The following is a 14,363-nucleotide window of genomic DNA, read 5'->3' as shown; positions in this document are numbered from 1 at the left end:
GCAATGTTTCCTTTGCACAACAACCAAACACCCAGTTAGAAAAGATCCATCCAGACTGTCATCAGTGAAAGGTACAAAAGCCAACATCTGTCATAGTAAAGGGAGGCATCATGAGCCAATTGACTAGTAATTAGAGGGTTGCCGGTTTGAACCCCACCATACGGTTCAAACCCGAGGCATATACTGGGATTTTAGAGAGAAATATGTTTTACTCAAAGCGAGTGCACGTGCTTGACTGGCCTGCCTGCAAACTAGATCTGTATTTTACTGAAGACGTAAAGCAAATCATGAAAAGAATTACACAGCAGTGACCATGGACAGTTAAGCAGCTTGCAAAACTTCAAGTTGGTATCCTCAGTTCCCAAACTATTAAAAATAGTAATGTATAGAAAAGGTGATGTGGATGTGACACTGGGAGCTAACTTTTCAACATTAAATGTATAAACTATAAAGTAATAGTAAAAATGTGTCTTGTTCTTTAATAATCAAACAAAAATCACACCCCACTGTTTTATCCTTATTTATTAAACAAATACAAAACCTGTTTTATATATAAAACAATGATTGAGCTAAATCTAATCTAAAGTTAAGACATGTTAAAGAGTATAATTATTTTACTACACTTTTCTTTGGTCATATTAATCCCAGTGTGACTCCAATTCAAACACAGAATTTACCAAAAAAGAAAATCCCACCTAAATGACTGTAATCAAACATGGATCTCACCTGTGGGTTCTTGAAGACAGCGTACTTCTCAATCCTCTCGATGAACATGAGTCTGTTGGTACTGTCTCTAGTCCAGTTCAGCAGGTTCTCAACTAGGTTCTCATGGTCCTCAAAGATTCGCTCTAAAAACATGCAAACATGAAAAGCTTCATTTAAATGTATAGTCCTGTTTGGATCTGTAATTTTGAAGACTAAGGGTCAAATGCATGCTTCCTCTAAGAAGCATATAATAAGCCACCACCTATTTTTAAACTGCTGCTCATGAAGCATTATAGGGCAGTAAAACACTTGTAGAAATGCAAAACATGAAATGAACTTAATTATTTAAGCATTAAGAGGTTATAAGATGTCCATTAAACCAGAGGCCGGGTACTAAAAAGGTTTAAAAGAGACATGGCTGTTACAGAGTAAGAAAATTCAACTATCTCTACATCAGTGTGTATATCTGGCTCGTGTTTATCTGACTGACAAGGAAGAGGGAATTCATTCCCTTGACACAGAAAGCAGAAATATTTATGTCTACTCAAACGTCTGGCCACGGATATCTGTGGAATTGAGATAAATTAAACGTGTGTCCTTATGATGGGTCAAATGCCTTCAGGCTTTCGTTAGACACACTGGAATGAAGTTTTGTTCAGTACCTAATTGCTCTAGAGCTGCTATGACTTCATGATCTCTTGTGTACAAGAAAGACAAACTTGTAGTGACAGTGACGTTTATCTGAATTATAGTAAGTGCACGCGTTTACTCAGGCTGCAGGACTAAACATCCAACTCACTAAAAATCACTTCTTAACCGTATACATACACTGTCTTTAGATTACACAATCCACCCTAATAAACACAACAAAAACTTCACTTAACAAGCAAAATACATACTCAGAAGCAATCATATTTGTGTTAATCCACAGTAAAGTCAATGAGTAAATAATCTACCAAATGAGAGACAGTTGTGAAGCTGCTGACCAAATAAATGATTGCAGTTAATACATTATGTAGATAAAAAGTCCTTGAGGAATTCTCTTCTATTTTGATAAGTCATTTTTTGCCAAACTAAATACATTTTAATAAAATAAAACTAAACCAATTATAATTAAAATAAAAGATTAGTGAAGATACAATAAAAAGTATACAGATATGTAAGAGACACATGTTAGAGACACACTGACAGTGTAGTAAATTTAAGTTCTGTCATGAATTTACCGATTTCCTCTAAATATGCCTGATTCAAATTAAATGAATATAAATTTAGATATCTTTATCAATTATTGACTATAACTGCTGACTTCTATGTGCTCATATAAAGGGGACAAGCAACACAAGTGACACATTCCATCCAAAAGTGAAGGACAATCCTCTAGACCAACTGTTATAGCCAGTGGTGTGCCTTACCCAAATCCCATCTCTGTCTTACCTCTAACTTCACCTCTACTTGTCTTCCTCACAACAGGTATATCATGTTGTAGCTTAGCCCAGAATCAGGATTTGAAATATTTACCTTGTCATTTATATCCTTAGACAATTATCTAAGCAATCTCCACTGCATTATAGGGTAAAGACTGACGTGTAATAGATCATAGACAATTTTAACCACTCCACAATGTCAGTAGTGAGAGTGGTAAAAAACGTGGTACCAAGATCTGTGGGAGGATTAACATGACAGTAAATTCAGTATCTTATGATTCAGTAAATCCTAAATGTTTTAACTACGTTCAGTATTACACTTAGTATTAAACAATGCACATTGCAGTGGCGCTGACCTCAAATCATCCTTCCTTCTTCCTGCTGATCCTGGACTCTCTCATGAAACAGACATAAATTAGGCGCTCAGTTCATGTGCTGCCCCTCCTACAGACCGTGATTACACTGACCAATCATGTTGGTATTTTAGTTATGCACTCAGTCTCACAGCTAATCTATGAGATATCTAATGGGTCAGACTGGACTGATACATATTTAACCTCATTTACTCCCCCGAATGGGGTCAGCCAACTCCCACCTACTGGCTAATTGTCTACAGGGTTGAGGTCTGGCACATTTTTCTATAAGACACATGAAGCCAGCTATCACCTCTGTTTACTTTTAATAATAATACATAATCATATGATACTTTATTATTATTACTGTATGTTTAAATTCTGCTGCTATGCATAACATTGTACATTAGTTCATAGTCATAGTTTATAAACTAATCAATAGGAGAGAGTAATGCCATTGTGCCCACCAGCCAGACAACAGTGCTGGTTAGACTATCAAAAAGAGCAGATAAATTTTCTGATTCTAATGTGGGTTACACTAGACCAGGGGTGGGCAAACTTTTCGGCTCAAGGGCCACACTGGGTTTTAAAATTTGACAGACGGGCTGGGTGAGTGCCGGGGTGGGGGTTTGGAACTAATATAAATTACATGTGAAAGTCATGTGAAATCTAAGAAATAAAGATTGCCCACCTACCTTATTCAGTTTCAGTTGGAACAGTGTTGTTGGTCACCCTTTTTTGCCAGTGTATAAAATTTTGGTGACATTTAAATCTTTATTTTCGTGATTAAAGGATGAATTTTTGAATATAAATGAAATGCCAGACACCCTATTATGTGCATGTTTACACATGCGTGAATGTGATTTTTTTAATGTACAGTGTATCACAAAAGTGAGTACACCCCTCACATTTCTGCAGATATTTAAGTATATCTTTTCATGGGACAACACTGACAAAATGACACTTTGACACAATGAAAAGTAGTCTGTGTGCAGCTTATATAACAGTGTAAATTTATTCTTCCCTCAAAATAACTCAATATACAGCCATTAATGTCTAAACCACCGGCAACAAAAGTGAGTACACCCCTTAGTGAAAGTTCCTGAAGTGTCAATATTTTGTGTGGCCACCATTATTTCCCAGAACTGCCTTAACTCTCCTGGGCATGGAGTTTACCAGAGCTTCACAGGTTGCCACTGGAATGCTTTTCCACTCCTCCATGACGACATCACGGAGCTGGCGGATATTCGAGACTTTGCGCTCCTCCACCTTCCGCTTGATGATGCCCCAAAGATGTTCTATTGGGTTTAGGTCTGGAGACATGCTTGGCCAGTCCATCACCTTTACCCTCAGCCTCTTCAATAAAGCAGTGGTCGTCTTAGAGGTGTGTTTGGGGTCATTATCATGCTGGAACACTGCCCTGCGACCCAGTTTCCGGAGGGAGGGGATCATGCTCTGCTTCAGTATTTCACGGTACATATTGGAGTTCATGTGTCCCTCAATGAAATGTAACTCCCCAACACCTGCTGCACTCATGCAGCCCCAGACCATGGCATTCCCACCACCATGCTTGACTGTAGGCATGACACACTTATCTTTGTACTCCTCACCTGATTGCCGCCACACATGCTTGAGACCATCTGAACCAAACAAATTAATCTTGGTCTCATCAGACCATAGGACATGGTTCCAGTAATCCATGTCCTTTGTTGACATGTCTTCAGCAAACTGTTTGCGGGCTTTCTTGTGTAGAGACTTCAGAAGAGGCTTCCTTCTGGGGTGACAGCCATGCAGACCAATTTGATGTAGTGTGCAGCGTATGGTCTGAGCACTGACAGGCTGACCCCCCACCTTTTCAATCTCTGCAGCAATGCTGACAGCACTCCTGCGCCTATCTTTCAAAGACAGCAGTTGGATGTGACGCTGAGCACGTGCACTCAGCTTCTTTGGACGACCGACGCGAGGTCTGTTCTGAGTGGACCCTGCTCTTTTAAAATGCTGGATGATCTTGGCCACTGTGCTGCAGCTCAGTTTCAGGGTGTTGGCCATCTTCATGTAGCGCAACAATTCGTCTTTTAAGATCCTCAGAGAGTTCTTTGCCATGAGGTGCCATGTTGGAACTTTCAGTGACCAGTATGAGAGAGTGTGAGAGCTGTACTACTAAATTGAACACACCTGCTCCCTATGCACACCTGAGACCTAGTAACACTAACAAATCACATGACATTTTGGAGGGAAAATGAAAAGCAGTGCTCAATTTGGACATTTAGGGGTGTAGTCTCTTAGGGGTGTACTCACTTTTGTTGCCGGTGGTTTAGACATTAATGGCTGTATATTGAGTTATTTTGAGGGAAGAATAAATTTACACTGTTATATAAGCTGCACACAGACTACTTTTCATTGTGTCAAAGTGTCATTTTGTCAGTGTTGTCCCATGAAAAGATATACTTAAATATCTGCAGAAATGTGAGGGGTGTACTCACTTTTGTGATACACTGTATGTGTTATTAATTTTATCATTGTTTCTACTTGGTGTATCGCCGTCTAAACAAAACCATATCAGCGTTTAAAGCAGCACTTTCGACATAATTTATTGGTTTATGTGAGACGTGTTAAACCAGCCAAGTGGTTTGATCATGCTGGGGTGATAGGTGAATCCAGAGGGGTAGTAAAGCTCAGTGCGATGGCAAATGTGACGAATGAATAGTGTAGACCAGATAGACTCGGCTTTAGCAAAGATCGGTAGTGTTTTTCGTGCGCCATCTAGTGGAATCAATTAAAACGCAGGGTATTGCAGGAAAAAGGTGAAATTAATGCGACTTTAGGACAATTTAGTAAATACTCAGCTGGCCAGATTAAACAGTCTAACGTATGTGGCCTGCAGGCCGTAGTTTGCCCACCGCTGCCCTAGACATTGGTTAAACTCATGTCACTTTTAAAGAATAAAAAAATTTACATGATTAGGAAATAGGTGAGAGCTATATTAGTGTTACGTAAAATAAGGCACTTACCCATTTGGAGTTCACTGATCATCTCTACCAGGGACCAGTCAAGGCTGTAGCCACAGTGCGATTTGTCCAGCAGGCTGTCCAGCACCTGACGCACCGTCTGCCTTTCATCAACCATCATGGTTTTGGAGCTCTCATCAGAAAGGTGCACCCGGATCACCAGCTACGATAGACAGAAGATTAGATTTGATCTTTTAGAACGACTGACTGAGTGACTGCCACTGTTTGTGTTTATTCATTAAATAATTGCACAGAACAGCATTTTCACTACATTTTTCAAACTATGATGTTCTTACACATGTTTAATTTGTAACTTGTGTTCACATGTAAGGGGATGAACCTTGTGCTGTTATTTATTGTTTATTATTAGGATTTTAACGTCATGTTTTACACTTTGGTTACATTCATGGAAGAAGCGGTGGTTACTCATTACGCAAGATTCATCAGTTCACAAGGTTATATCGAACACGGTCTAGGACAATTTTGTATCTACAATTCACCTCACTTGCACATCTTTGGCCTGTGGGGGGGAAACCGGAGCACCCGGAGGAAACCCACACAGACACGGGGAGAACATGCAAACTCCACACAGAAAAGACCCAGGACCTTTTTGCTGTGAGGCGACAGTGCTACTCACTTAGCCACCGTGCTGCCCGTGCTGTTATTTAAATCAGTAGTAGTGAGTAGGGATGTCCCGATCACTTTTTTTTGTTCCCGATATTTTCTAGATATTGTCTAGATAAAAACTAGATAATACTGTTCACACGGTGCACACTTCAAGTACATTACAGTTATTCAAATTAATTCAATGTACATGTTTAACAACTGAACAGCTCTGCAGTGCTGTAGGAAAAAAATTGCCTGCATCCAAGCTATTGCTTAATGTTCTTTTACAAAATAAAAGTAAACAAACCTAGTGCAGCATTATAGTAAAAATGAAGTGAGATAATTACAGTTTCACTTTGAACTTTATATTCAAAGAACATAATTCTGTTTAATGCAGTGATACACTAAAAATGAACAAAAATCTCCACTCACAAGTGGTGTAGCAGCTTAACTTGAATATAAAAAAACAAATAAGTTACTTAACAGCATTACAGTAAAACCTGAATACCAAAATAAGGTCACTCTTTTGTTATGAAGGAAAGCCAGTTCTTAAAGTGCTTGTATTGTGACAATGGTTTGATGGAGTGAGTGTGTTTTGACCCTTTGGGGCTTCCATAGTGCATGGGATAGCGTGCTCGACTCTAGCTGTCCGCGATTCAGTACAGTAACAGAAGAAGTTAATAAAGTGTTTTGCTCCCGACAATTTGTGAATATACCGTGTATTTATTTCTTTATTAAGCGAGTGCATCACTACAACGCTCGGTTACATAACTAAGCCAATCAGAGTGCTTGATACTGAGATGTCGTTCAGTCTTGTAACACGTAAACTCGTAAAAGCTGTATGTTATGGTCCTGAAGTTTTCATACTCGGATTAAAAGTTATTGTTTTGTAAACCGGAGTGATCCTCGACTCACACACCATATAAACAGTAAAATTCTACAGTAATGAACGCAGCTCTGCTCCCACCGCCTCGTGAAATGCTCGCATTGCAGACATTACACTTCACTGTTGGACTTGTTTCACTTTCCAATTTAAAGTATTTCCACACAGCGGACATGCTGACGTAAAACAAAAGATCGGGTTATGATCGGCATTAGTAAAGCCGATTTCCGATCAGTTAAAGATGCCTTGATCGGCCCCGATTCCGATCTTTGAGATCGGATCGGGACATCCCTAGTAATGAGTCTAGAATTTCAAGTATATTAGAATCTCAGTTTGAACACTACTGTACTGCTTTCCACCAGCAACGACACAATAGAGCATAATATGAATTATTCTATAATCTGCTTTGTAGGTTTGTTTGTCCAGAACTGCATAATCCTAAAACACAAGTAGTGACACAAGGTTTGACTTGGTTATTATGATCAGTATCTTCAATATCGAAGCTTTAATATCAGTGTCATTTACTAAACATAAAAACTGCTTCTCTCTGTACCACGACTTGTTTGTGACTGTACAAATAATAGCCTTATTTAAAAATGACCATAAATGCTGATTTCAGAAAAGTAAATATTTTGGAAAATATATTGGAAAAGAGATCATTCTGGATCAAAAGCCCTAAAGTATACAGCACAGAGATCTTGAGCTTGAATCTCAGATGTGCGATCGACCTGGTTGGGTGTCCTATCACGCATAACTGAGGGAGAGAGGTTGATGGGACTTCCCCTGGCTGGTTGAGGTACCTGGATGGTGGATGATTTATGTAGAGCAAGGCTTGTGGTCAGGGTGGGAGTGGTGTGAGCAGTAAAGAATTTGCAATCAGGGAAAGTGGGGCTATAGTACTATAAAATAAGCCACTGAAAACAAGTAACTAACTATATATACTGATCAGCCATAACATTAGAACCACCTTCTTGTTTCTACACTCATTGTCCATTTTATCAGCTCCACTTACCATATAGAAGCACTTTGTAGTTCTACAATTACTGACTGTAGTCCATCTGTTTCTCTACATACTTTTTTAACCTGCTTTCACCCTGTTCTTCAATGGTCAGGACCCCCACAGGACCACCACAGAGCAGGTATTATTTGGGTGGTGGATCATTCTCAGCACTGCAGTGACACTGACATTGTTGTGGTGTGTTAGTGTGTGTTGTGCTGGTATGAGTGAATAAGACACAGCAGTGCTGCTGGAGTTTTTAAACACCTCACTGTCACTGCTGGACTGAGAACAGTACACCAACCACAAATATCCAGCCAACAGCGCCCCATGGGCAGCGTCCTGTGACCACTGATGAAGGTCTAGAAGATGACCAACTCAAACAGTAGCAATAGATGAGCGATCATCTCTGACTTTCTATCTACAAGGTGGAGCAACCAGGTAGGAATGTCTAACAGAGTGGACAGTGAGTGGACATGGTATTTAAAAACTCCAGCAGCACTGCTGTGTCTGATCCACTAACACACCACCACCATGTCAGTGTCACTGCAGTGCTGAGAATGATCCACCACCTAAATAATACCTGCTCTGTGGTGGTCTTGTGGGGGTCCTGACCATTGAAGAACAGCATGAAAGGGGGCTAACAAAGCATGCAGAGAAACAGATGAACTACAGTAATTGTAGAACTACAAAGTTTTTCTATATGGTAAGTGGAGCTGATAAAATAGACAGTGAGTGTAGACACAAGGAGGTGGTTTTAATGTTATGGCTGATCGGTGTAAATAACAGCTATCCAGTATTGGCAGTACCTACAGACCAGTCTTTTGTCTTCATGTAGCTAATGTAATCTAATCCAAAGAAACCTTATTGGTGCTTTAAGTCATTTTGCCAATATAAAGGAATCTGACCTGGTTTTAACTGTTACACTGATTTCTGATTTTGTGTCATTTCAGCTGGTAAATTTGACAGAGAACCCAGTCAGACCAGTGTTTTAGAATCCACTTTACTTAAAATCCTTCAAAATCTAATTAAATCTCCTAAAATTACCATCAGAACCTAAATTAACAGCATTATTTAAATGCCGTGAACCATACATGTGAACCAGCTCGCCCCCCTCTCTTCCTTTTACACGCTGCATATTAATACTGACCTAATTCTGTCAACACACTCAGACTTGCTATTCCAAACCTATTTAGCACAGACACCACTACATTACAACTTTACACAAACACACATCATTTCTTACCTTTAAAATATAGATTAACTAATTATTTACAGTGTAACAGGAATTACATCAGCTTCATCCTCATACAGAAGTATTACAATACAGAGGTTTTGATGAAGTGTACTGATACTGAGGCAATAATCAATGAAACGTTCTCACTTTCTTAACCGCTTATTCAAATAGGGTCACGGGGAGTGCTGGAGCCTATCTCAGTTTTTTAATGGGTGCAAGGCACACAGTAACACCCTGGACAGGGCACCAGTCCATCACAGGGCAGACACACACACACACACATACACATTCACCTATAGGGCAACTCAGTATCTCCAATTAACCTGACTGCATGTTTTTGGACTGTTGGAGGAAACCGGAGCTCCCAGAGGAAACCCACGCAGACACGGGGAGAACATGCAAACTCCACACAGAAAGGACCACCCCACCTGGGGATCGAACCCAGGCCCTTCTTGCTGTGAGGTGACAGTGCTACTCACTGAGCCACCGTGTCGAAACTATTAATCTCGGGATTGTAACAGCCAAATCACATCATCCTGTAATGAGTACCAGTTTCTATTACTACTGATCTTAAAAATAATTCTTAACTCAAACTGTTCCTCTAGTTTGCTAGGATGAGAATCGTTTAAATTATCAAATGTAATCCAAAAAAACGGCTGCTGGAACACAGGTTGCACTGTCCAAGCAAGCTTTACATCAGTACTAAGTACATTTACATTTTCGACTTTTACAATTGCGACTTACAGTACTGTGACAGTATGTTGTCTAAGCAATTGAGGGTTAAGGGCCTTGCTCAAGGGCCCAACAGTGGCAACATGGCAGTGGTGGGGCTTGAACCAGCGACCTTTCGATTACTAGTCCAGTACCCTAACCACTAGGCTACAACTGCCCTTAGAAGTACTTACTTAGAAGCTGCTGTAATCATGACACACGATTTTAGAGCAGAGGCTTCTTTCTTGCTCGGTAGCCTCCTAGCACATGACAACATCAAGCACTCCTGACTGTCAACAGTGTCATTTATGGAAGCCCAACACACAAGGAGAACATGCAAACCCAACACAGAAAAGCCCCTGGTGGAGACAGAGCTACCGACTGCGCCACCATATCTTTATAAAATACTATTCAATTACTACTTCATGTAAAAATACTATTAAATATTTCACTAGTAACGATCCAGCCATAAGTATGTGTAAAAAGGTGGTGGGTTCCATTTGTTTAATTAGTCAGTAATTGCTTTTACATCAGCTCATGCTGGGTGTGCTGATTTTAGATGATGAGGAACTCTCACCTTTTTAACCTGTGCCTCCTTAATCTTCTCCAGGGCGACTCGGATCTTCTCTGCTTTCACCTTGGCTGCTTGTTCCTCCTACACACAGACATACATGTATATTACACATTTAATACATTTTAATGACAATACATTAATACTCCTGCCTGGTTTACACCATCCCTACATTCCAACGGTACCTGGCTTTTCCAGCAAGAACCCATGTTAACTAGAGGTTCAGCCAGGCAGCCGGTGCCTCAGACGCCTCAGATCCAGCATAAGAAAGGTTAAAATGAAACAATGCTTTGTATTAACAGGATCAAAACAGCAGCCAAAAGTTGCTTTGATATGCCCGAATAGAAAATGCATCTCTGTCACAGGTCCTGAACTCTGAAGCTCCACATGAATCAGAAAAGCAGGAGGTCATTTTGAAGCAGCTGTCCACACAGGCAAAAGAACTGTCCTCATAATCCAGTATCATTAAGACAAGCAAGAGAAAAGCCAAACACAGGAACAGGTCTGTGGATTCCTCTGCATAGGCACGGAGCACAACAGAGGGGAAATCCACAGCACACCGGGACAGACGGTGAAAGCAGGCGCACGAGAAGAGGGAGGGCAAAACCATCAACCCTCCCCCTATCAGTCCGACACACTTACACACACTGAGCTCATTTCATTTTCTGAAGGCAGCACAATCCAAATCCATGTGTGTGAGACAGATGTGCAGCGGGCTTGAGATCATGCCAAATAAAACTGTATTATCCTTTGTACACTGGAGCAGCCATCTCAACGGGACAGACACTTCTATGGCTTCTAATGCCTTTAATCGGTTCACAATAACACACACACACACACACACACACACACACAGCATCCCTACTGCAAGAGATGCTGCTTATTGAACTAAAATTGGCAGAAAAAGGAACTAAAGCTGAAAAGTCTTAAAATCATCCGAAAAAAAAATCACGTCTATGCTTTACTGTCCTACATAAAAATAATCGTACATACACCGATCAGCCATAACATTAAAACCACCTCCTTGTTTCTACACACACTGTCCATTTTATCAGCTCCACTTACCATATAGAAGCACTTTGAAGTTCTACAATTACTGACTGCAGTCCATCTGTTTCTCTACATACTTCTTTAGCCCCCTTTTACCCTGTTCTTCAATGGTCAGGACCCCCACAGAGCAGGTATTATTTAGGTGGTGGATCATTCTCAGCACTGCAGTGACACTGACATGGTGGTGGTGTGTTAGTGTGTGTCGTGCTGGTATGAGTGGATCAGACACAGCAGCGCTGCTGGAGTTTTTAAACACCTCACTGTCCCTGCTGGACTGAGAATAGTCCACCAACCACAAATATCCAGCCAACAGCGTCCCGTGACCACTGATGAAGGTCTAGAAGATGACCAACTCAAACAGCAGCAATAGATGAGCGATCGTCTCTGACTTTACATCTACAAGGTGGACCAACTAGGTAGGAGTGTCTAATAGAGTGGACAGTGTCACTGCAGTGCTGAGAATGACCCACCACCTAAATAATACCTGCTCTGTGGGGGTCCTGTGGGGGTCCTGACCATTGAAAGACAGGGTGAAAGGGGGTTAACAAAGTATGTAGAGAAACAAATGGACTACAGTCAGTAATTGTAGAACTACAAAGTGCTTCTATATGGTAAGTGGAGCTGATAAAATGGACAGTGAGTGTAGAAACAAGGAGGTGGTTATGGCTGATCAGTGTATAATGTGTATAGTGTACAATTAAATTTCATTAAACCATGCAAACACTTAACAAATTGTCTTTCAACTTCAGAAAATGATTTGTCATCGTCTTATTACTAGTTGAATATAAATCAAAACTGCAATGGTTAATAATCTTTTTTGTACTTATTATGCGACACTTCTGGATGAACGTCGAGAACCATTGCTTTAGTCATGTCGAGCGCTTTTTACAATGGACATTGTCTCAAAGCAACTTTACAGAATACAGGACCGACAGACCAAAAAACCGCTGCTGAGCAAGCCGAGAGTGACAGTGGCAAGGAAAAACTCCCTTAAAATTACAGGAAGAAACCTTGTAAGGAACCAGACCGGGAATGAACAACGTCCAACGTCCAAATCAATTTTCACCCTATTGCACTGGTGTAGCATGGCTAATAGGGGAAGCTGGTATATTGTTTCTCCCACCCAAAACATGGCCAATCAGCTCTTAAACAGCTTGTGGAATAGTCAGTGTTTGGACTGGTGGATTTGGTTTGTAGGGACATGACTGTCATATCCTCAGACTTTTCCATGCATAGTGTAGTTAAACTGTAAACAATTGAGTAAGTTTACATCAGTGCACTCTTTTATTTGTCAATATAGTAAAATGTACACAAAATGATCATCATTATGAGAGAGTAATTATGAATGCATTACAGATGAGGTGGTAACAGAATACGCTGAAATACATGGACTATTTCTTCAACAGCTGGGACAGAATTCTGAACAGATGTTCTGTTTCCCACCATACAGCACAAACCAGAAGTGTACAGCACAGGAAGCGCTGACCAATTAGGTAATTAAATAATGATAAACGCTCCAAGTTGCCTTCCTGCCGGGACAGTGAGTAGAAACACTGGGATACTGAAGTGCGTATTGGTGTAAATGGGTGGGGCAGCTGTGTTGGGGTGTCTGGGACAGGTGTTCTCACCACAGGCGATTTCGGGAAAAGTCAGAGATATCAGACACTCTAATAAAGGAGAATAATAGCATTATTGTAATGAGCAGTATGAGACCGAAGTATTGCACCCGAGAAGGATGGAGGTCCCTGCTGAGTCTGGTTCCTCTCAAGGTTTCGTCATGTAATTTTAAGGGAGTTTTTTCTTGCCACTGTCGCCCTCGGCTTGCTCAACAGGGAGTTTTTGGTCTGCCGGTCCTGGATTCTGTAAAGTTACTTTGAGACAATGTTTATTGTAAAAAGCGCTATACTGATAAATTTGGCTTGACTATAAAATCACCAGCTTAGGTGCTCTATGCTAAAATAAAGGAAAAAATAAGAAAATTGAACATGTTGTCAGATTTGTACGGTTGATCTTTATGTTGTCAGATCTGTACGAGACAGGTTCTAATAAGAGATTTATGACCCATGGAAATTTTAGGTATGAACCAAATCATATGTAACTAATCAGCCATGAAAGGCATGAAGATTTCCATAAAATAATGAAGCTGGTGACCGACCTGCTCTGGTTCGGCTCAGCAGAGCATCTGTAACGCGTGAGGAACGCTGAGAGATTTATCTCCACTCTCAGGATAAAGAGGATTACCACAGCTGAGCCTGCACGTTCTCTCTGCCTGACCTCGTGCTTTCACTCCACTGACCGCACACCACTAAAGCCTTGTTATAACCCAATACAACAGGACAGTGCTTAACTCCTGCACAGCACAACAACTCGACCACCAACCACAACCAATCCACAGAGCAGGCCTACTCTGGGGTATCAGACCTGATTCAGCAAACAAGCTATGCAAGCATCTCAACTCTGAATATAAAAATGCAGGCAAAACACTAATAGTTGACACTGTTCACAGTCGGACAAGCTTTACATGCTTGCTTTACCATAGGTTTAAAAGCTGCTACGTAAAACAGAAAGCACCTGTCTGCACTGCATAAGACTGCAAGTCGAGACTGCAGTGCCAACAATGCTGCTCCTGCTAGATGGGATGGAAACCTGGCGTGTTTGCACCAAAAATGTCCAGAACTTACAACAGACTTTGTCACAGACTAAACAATGAAGAACTCCAATTATTTATTTCTTTTTTTGCTGAACTTTTAGTTCAATTTAGTTTTGTGTTTGTATGATTTGTTTAAATACTATTTATTTAAAGTAACCTCCAGGCCAC

At 40.6% G+C, this 14,363-nt stretch overlaps 1 protein-coding gene across 2 annotated transcripts in view; it reads right to left on the bottom strand.

Moving 5' to 3' along the window:
• The window catches only part of raph1a (Ras association (RalGDS/AF-6) and pleckstrin homology domains 1a), a 98,945-nt gene that overhangs the window by 12,631 nt on the left and 71,951 nt on the right, over window positions 1-14,363 (bottom strand). For both annotated transcript variants that reach the window (XM_063005630.1, XM_063005631.1), the window contains 3 exons: window positions 10,502-10,579; window positions 5,494-5,653; window positions 727-848 (listed from right to left, as the gene is read on the bottom strand). In XM_063005630.1, the coding sequence (XP_062861700.1) occupies window positions 727-848; window positions 5,494-5,653; window positions 10,502-10,579 (360 nt within the window). The remainder of the gene's footprint in view (window positions 1-726; window positions 849-5,493; window positions 5,654-10,501; window positions 10,580-14,363) is intronic.

This window comes from Trichomycterus rosablanca, chromosome 12 (assembly GCF_030014385.1).
Source record: "Trichomycterus rosablanca isolate fTriRos1 chromosome 12, fTriRos1.hap1, whole genome shotgun sequence".
NCBI classification, from domain to species: domain Eukaryota; kingdom Metazoa; phylum Chordata; class Actinopteri; order Siluriformes; family Trichomycteridae; genus Trichomycterus; species Trichomycterus rosablanca.
This window is presented reverse-complemented; position numbering and strand designations above follow the sequence as displayed.